The 7,385-nt window shown below is 45.0% G+C and overlaps 1 protein-coding gene across 1 annotated transcript; it reads right to left on the reverse strand.

The window, feature by feature from the left end:
* Positions 1-304: 304 nt before the first annotated feature.
* C1H2orf69 (chromosome 1 C2orf69 homolog) lies at positions 305-6,951 on the reverse strand. Its single transcript, XM_032216224.1, has 2 exons — positions 6,488-6,951; positions 305-1,984 (listed from the first exon to the last, which is right to left on the reverse strand). Exons 1-2 carry the CDS (start codon positions 6,848-6,850, stop codon positions 1,160-1,162), a joined length of 1,188 nt encoding a protein of 395 aa, XP_032072115.1. The 5' UTR covers positions 6,851-6,951; the 3' UTR covers positions 305-1,159.
* Positions 6,952-7,385: the final 434 nt, after the last annotated feature.

The raw sequence follows: 7,385 nt of genomic DNA on the forward strand, positions 1-7,385 counted from the left end.
GCGGAAGTGATGACGAATGCACGTGTGCGCACCCCAGCTGTGCAGAACCATCCCCTCTCCCTCCCCAGGGCCGCAAAGCTGGAAAGGTTGGGGAATTCTGTTTTAAGGGTCCCTACTGTGTCACAAATCTTTTAAAATTCAGATGAATTCTATTTTCCCCCTTTTCAGATAGTGTTCCAGTTTTTAGTAATTAGCTTTCAAACAATGTATACAAATATCGGTCAATTGCACTGATGGATTAATACTTTAATTATAACTAACAGAAACATCAAAATGTTTTACACTGTGGTAATTTTTCTCTCACATAGTTGCCATTTTATAGAGAATGCTGCTTGGTATTCCTGCGTTATAAATAATAACTATATGCTACTATCATTTTTCAAAAACGTACAGTATTAATATAATTACATGGCTTTATATTCAGCAAAGTTGTTATAACAGTTGTTACAAAAGTTCTAACAGTCTCAAGTTACAAAAGCTCAAGATTGTATTGAGCCTTAGTTAAGCTTCACCATTAATATGGAATGTTGAACCATGTGTGTACGTTTTTTTGTACACACACAATACACAAAGTTGTTCAATTCTCCTCCAATGCCTGCCCCCTGCAAAGAAAACAAAAAAATACATGTGCAGATGCTTGCAATGGTTAGAAACTGCAGGGCATCTGTGGCACAACACTACAGTAGTTATTCACCTTATTCCCAAGGTTAATGTATACTTATTGCAATGAAGACAAATACTGTCAAAATAACCAATTTACTGCATTGCTTGTGCTAAAGTACTAAATAATGTTTAGAATAGCTTTGATATTCTAATAATTATCCCATATCAATAACAGGATTTTATTCAAAAACAAAACTTCAATTTCATCAAATTAGAAGAATTTGAAGATGATCTTTTTATACCTAGGCTTGAAAGTTTTGCTCATTATAATTCTAGACAATTACACAAACCTTTCCTATAACATTAATCTGAATTAAGGTTGTTTTTTTCCCCTTTTTACTCTTAAATTGGTTTTCCTCATGGATACTATTGCCTTGTTCAGATCCAAAAGCTGTAACTTTCTGGTGACTTCGGTTATAAGCAGTAGAAAGCATATGCAACATTTCCTCTTCCAAGTGTTAAGAAAACTTGAAGTTTAAGATCTATTTTGCAGATATCAAAATACTTCATGCACTTTGAAGTGATTGTCCAAAGAAGGTGCTTCATCAGCAAAATGAAGTTGGCTATGTATATTTGCACCAAACTCCTCAAGAAGTTGTACAAATCTCTTGTGCTCTTTTCCAATCCATGTTCTCATTGTATCAAATACCTGATATGGTGTGACATGAGCATTAACCGATATTCCAGTCTGTGAAAAGACTCTCAGCACGTGAGGGTATGTTACCCAAGTATTACTTCCTCCAGAATGACCGCCATCCAACCAGTACATAGCTTTTATGTTTTGTATAAAAGCATCTATATCCTTGTCCTTTTTTGCTTCTTTCAGTTCGTGAAGTAATTGGTTCAAGACAACACAGCCTTTACTGAATCCTATTAATGTGAATGAAGCTCTACCAATAGCCGAAGGCTCATTAAAGCTCATAGCAGAATTGCTAACATGTTCACAGTGTTTCTCCGCTGCTGGGCAACCATTACTAGTTGCAAAAGTAGGCAATTCACAAGGAACTGCCTTTGTATTGTCGCTGAAGTCGCACATGCTTTTCTGAGACACAAAATTTTGAGCAAGTTTAAATGCATTAACTAGCAGGGCATGGAGGTGTCTGAAGGCTCCAAAGTCAGTACTGTGTTCAGGTGCTCCAAATAAATTGCTTGCCACAAAATTATCATAGCAGCTGAACTTGTGCAAATGCATACGGGAACATTTTATAATCCAAATGTAACTGCCTGGAAAACGATGACCAAGAATAATTGCAACATTTTCTAAGCACCATTGTTTCCACTGGAAGTTATCTGGATGGCAAGCCATAATTTCATGATAGTTCTGAAATGAAATAGATAAAGAGGCACTATTTTAGAAGAAATTATTGGAAAAAAAATTCAGGTTACATGCAGAGTAGAAATAACATACTTAACTCTAATAAAATTTGAGGAATGCATGCATTGAAATGAATGCAGCTGTCCCTTTTAAGCTATTCCAGCCTACTGTAATTTATCTGGTTTTTCTGAATATGTATGTATGCATGCATGTATTCACTTAATTTCTATAGTCACCCATCACAGTCAATGACTCTGGATGGCTTACAAGTAAAAAAAATTATAATTAAAACACTAAAGTATTTTGAAACAATCAACTGATTAAAAATAATAAAATCCAAAATGAAAATACATAGCAGCTGAGATACTTGGCCAGTGTAGTGTTAGCAGTAAAGGCAGAAAATTCATCCCAGGATTTGCAACAGCTAGGTTTTTAGGGCCTTACAAAAGGCTAAAAGGGTTGGGAGTCAGTCTAATATCCGAAGGGAGGAAGTTCCACAGCGCAGGGACAACTGCAGAAGGAACCTATCATCTAGTCCTCACCAACTGACACTCTTTGGCTGATGGGATCTGCAGCATGCCCATTCTGCTAGATTGAATTGGATGGGTGGAGACTCTTGGAAAAAGATGATCCCTCAGGTAATCTGGTCCCAGGCCATTTAGGTCTTTAAAAGTTACAACCAGGACTCTGAATTTGTGCCCCCCAGACATAAACAGGTAATCATTGCAGCTCATGCAAAAGTGGGGTTATAGGCGCTATATATCTTGTGCCATTTATTGCCCGCATTCTAGACCAATTGAAGTTTCGATAGCCCCACATACAGCGTGTTGCACTAGTCTAAATGAGAGATTACAGAAGTGAGAGTTACTGTGAGCAGGGCCTTCTGGTCCAAGAATGTGTGCACCTGGTGTACCAGCTGAAGGTGTGCAAAGGCTCTCTTAGCCATGAGTGCCACCTGCTCTTTGAGTCTAGGACTCTAGGAGGGTTTCCAGATCGCACAATGGGTCTATCTGGGGTTGCATAACCCTATCCAGAACTAAAGATGGAAGAGCCTTGATCTCTGGAAATGCACAAGGCCGCTTCATCTTGCTAGGATTGAGTTACTGCCCATTGATGTTAAATGCCATCAAACCCTTTAAAGCTAAAATGACAATGAATGTTTAATGTTTGTTTGATGTTTATTTCATTTGTATGCTGCCCTTTTCCCCCGAAGGGGGACTCAGGGCGGCTCACAACTCAAACCAGGGAAGGGGGATACAGACAAATTAACAACAACACAAAACAGTACATAATTTAAAAACACGCAACAATCATACCATTCGAGATAGGGGCAACGGTTCTTTAGCCCCAGGCCTGTCGGAACAGCCAGGTTTTAAGGGCTTTGCGGAAGGCCTGGAGGGTGGTGAGGGTGCGAATCTCCAATACTTCTTTTTCAATTTCCCCGCTCTGTCTACTACTGACAATATCTTCCAACACTTCCATTTGTTACAAAATACTCTGGAATTTGGGTTGATGCGCAGCATCCTGCCTCAACACCAACTTCAAAAATGGAGACAAATGTCTTCTATTTCCATTTGCACCTTAGAAAGCTGAAACTCTCATTGATTTCTCTACAGTGATAGATATCAAGATCCTCCGAGCTTCCATTATGTCTTAAACCTTTTCTGAATTAGGTATTGTATATATATTTTTTAATTTCAGTTGGCTTAAACCTGATTCATTCAGCTGGGCTGTAATTATAATAACTGTATGGTTTTTCCCCTTGCCACCAATTTATCCACAGGGGGAAAAAAAATCCCACAACCACCAGAGAAAACAGCTTCATTTCTTTTACTGTGAAATAAGAATAAATAATGGCCACCAGGGAGGAAAAAACCTTTCTTGGTTTGAGAAATGATACAAACAAACTCGAACAACTCAAAGGTCAGTCAAGATATGTGCAAGACCTTTGAGCAGGAAGCCTAGGATTCTAGGACAGTGTTTCTCAACCTTGACAACTTGGAAGTCCTGTGGACTTCAACTCCCAGAATTCCCCAGCCAGCATAAGCCTAGGATTCTAGGACAGTGTTTCTCAACCTTGGCAACTTGGAAATCCTGTGGACTTCAACTCCCAGAATTCCCCAGCCAGCATAAGGCTAGGATTCTAGGACAGTGTTCCTCAACCTTGACAACTTGGAAGTCCTGTGGACTTCAACTCCCAGAATTCCCCAGCCAGCATAAGCCTAGGATTCTAGGACAGTGTTTCTCAACCTTGACAACTTGGACGTCCTGTGGACTTCAACTCCCAGAATTCCCCAGCCAGCATAAGCCTAGGATTCTAGGACAGTGTTTCTCAACCTTGGCAACTTGGACGTCCTGTGGACTTCAACTCCCAGAATTCCCCAGCCAGCATAAGCCTAGGATTCTAGGACAGTGTTTCTCAACCTTGACAACTTGGACGTCCTGTGGACTTCAACTCCCAGAATTCCCCAGCCAGCATAAGACTAGGATTCTAGGACAGTGTTCCTCAACCTTGACAACTTGGACGTCCTGTGGACTTCAACTCCCAGAATTCCCCAGCCAGCATAAGCCTAGGATTCTAGGACAGTGTTTCTCAACCTTGACAACTTGGACGTCCTGTGGACTTCAACTCCCAGAATTCCCCAGCCAGCATAAGCCTAGGATTCTAGGACAGTGTTTCTCAACCTTGACAACTTGGACATCCTGTGGACTTCAACTCCCAGAATTCCCCAGCCAGCATAAGCCTAGGATGCTAGGACAGTGTTTCTCAACCTTGGCAACTTGGACGTCCTGTGGACTTCAACTCCCAGAATTCCCCAGCCAGCATAAGCCTAGGATTCTAGGACAGTGTTTCTCAACCTTGGCAACTTGGAAGTCCTGTGGACTTCAACTCCCAGAATTCCCCAGCCAGCATAAGCCTAGGATTCTAGGACAGTGTTTCTCAACCTTGACAACTTGGACGTCCTGTGGACTTCAACTCCCAGAATTCCCCAGCCAGCATAAGCCTAGGATTCTAGGACAGTGTTTCTCAACCTTGACAACTTGGAAGTCCTGTGGACTTCAACTCCCAGAATTCCCCAGCCAGCATAAGCCTAGGATTCTAGGACAGTGTTTCTCAACCTTGGCAACTTGGAAGTCCTGTGGACTTCAACTCCCAGAATTCCCCAGCCAGCATAAGCCTAGGATTCTAGGACAGTGTTTCTCAACCTTGGCAACTTGGACGTCCTGTGGACTTCAACTCCCAGAATTCCCCAGCCAGCATAAGCCTAGGATTCTAGGACAGTGTTTCTCAACCTTGACAACTTGGAAGTCCTGTGGACTTCAACTCCCAGAATTCCCCAGCCAGCATAAGCCTAGGATTCTAGGACAGTGTTTCTCAACCTTGACAACTTGGAAGTCCTGTGGACTTCAACTCCCAGAATTCCCCAGCCAGCATAAGCCTAGGATTCTAGGACAGTGTTTCTCAACCTTGACAACTTGGAAGTCCTGTGGACTTCAACTCCCAGAATTCCCCAGCCAGCATAAGCCTAGGATTCTAGGACAGTGTTTCTCAACCTTGACAACTTGGAAGTCCTGTGGACTTCAACTCCCAGAATTCCCCAGCCAGCATAAGCCTAGGATTCTAGGACAGTGTTTCTCAACCTTGACAACTTGGAAGTCCTGTGGACTTCAACTCCCAGAATTCCCCAGCCAGCTATGCTGGCTGGGGGATTCTGGGAGTTGAAGTCCACAGGACTTCAAGTTGCCAAGATTGAGAAACACTGCTCTTAAGAGGATTTCCATGGGGTCTGTCTGGGGTTGTATAAACCCCACCCATTAGAACAAACCCCCATTAGAAAACTTAACAAACCTCTGATCTATCCAGCAATATTTCTTAAAGAGTTTCGACTCGGATTTTCACTTTCAGGAGCTTCTCCAATGGGGGGGGGGGAACACCCAATAAAGCTGTGAAACGGCAGATTTTTCAGAGCCAACCGTGGCCTATTAAATGAGGTCGAGGTTTCTTTTGATGACGAAACCCCCCCCCCCCCAATTTAACACCGGCCAATTTATTCATCATTTCATTTCATTTCCTTTATTTGTATGCCCCTTTATTTCCCCTCCTTTCCCGTTTTTATTCCTGAATTTTGCCAGGAAAGCAGAAGTCACCCTAGATAGAAGTCCTTGGTGGGGTGGGGTGGGGTGGGTGGGTGGAGAAACCCCCTTGCACCCCCAAAAGCAGCTCCCGGCCATTGGGCGTTTTCTTGGGTTGCCTTACTCTTCCTCCTCCTCCTCCGCATCGTTGCTCAGAGGCAGCCGCCGCGGCCGAGCCTATCGGGGCGTCTACCGGCTGTCCCTCGAGCCCCCCCCCCCCGCCGCCGGCGTTCGCACGTGCCACAAAACGAGTCCCAACGGTCAACACGCGGCGCCCCCCCCCCTCAGCCCCCCCCAACTCGACGCGGATCCCGTCTCCATCCTCCGAGGGCTTCGCGGCTCCGAAGGAAACCAGCGGCGCCCCGTTTTCCTTACCTGCACGTCCCCCGGGAAGTAGACGACGTGATGCTGAGCCTGCCCGGCTGCGGGGCCGGGAAGGGGCAAGTGCAGCAGCGCGTCGTTGGCTTTGAAGGGCTCGCCGCCCGGCACCTCAGGCAGCCGCAGCAGCCTCGGCCGCGGCGAGGAGGAGGAGGTCGAGGGCAGGAAGAAGGCGCTCCCTCCGCCGCCGCCGCCTCCGTCAGAGCCCGCCCTGCTGCTGCTGCTGCTGCTGCTGCCCGCGGCCCCCGACAGGTAGGCAGCCGGGTTCCCACGGAGGCTCATAGTCCGCGTCAGGCAGAGAAAAACGGAGCCGAGGAGTCCCCTCACGAGCGAGGCCACAGGTAGGCAGCACCTGCTCATGGAGGCTCTACCGTTGCGGCCCCGCGCGCGCGCGACCGGCCAGGCCTCCCCAAACAAACGCGCCAACCAATCGGCGGGGCCGGGCCTGCTCACACCTCCGAGGCGTCGTAGGGACGACTGCGCAGGCGCCTCGGGGAGGCGCGTTCCCCTGTCGAAGGGGGCGAAGGAGAGCCTTGGATTGGTCGCCCCGGTTGGCTTCCGCTGGTTGGTTGCGGAAAGGAGAGCGGGGAAATTGAAAAAGAAGAGGCGGGACCGGTCCTAGTCACAGAAGAGCGTGGATAAAAAAAAAGGTTTCAGTAGGTCAACTGTATAGTCTCCAATGTGGTTGATTAATGCCTTCCTTATAAAAAATTTGTATTTGTATTTGTATTTTATAAAAAATACAAAAAAAGCAAGGTTTTTCAAAATGATCAGCATTAACCTCCAAAGGTGGATGTTATCACCATTTTTAGTACTATTAAAGTAGGGTTTTTTTTCCATGTAATATTTTTGGATTGGGTAAGAATCTTACATTTCACGAATAAATTTATGAACT

Source organism: Thamnophis elegans, chromosome 1 (assembly GCF_009769535.1).
Source record: "Thamnophis elegans isolate rThaEle1 chromosome 1, rThaEle1.pri, whole genome shotgun sequence".
Classification (NCBI taxonomy): Eukaryota; Metazoa; Chordata; class Lepidosauria; order Squamata; family Colubridae; genus Thamnophis; species Thamnophis elegans.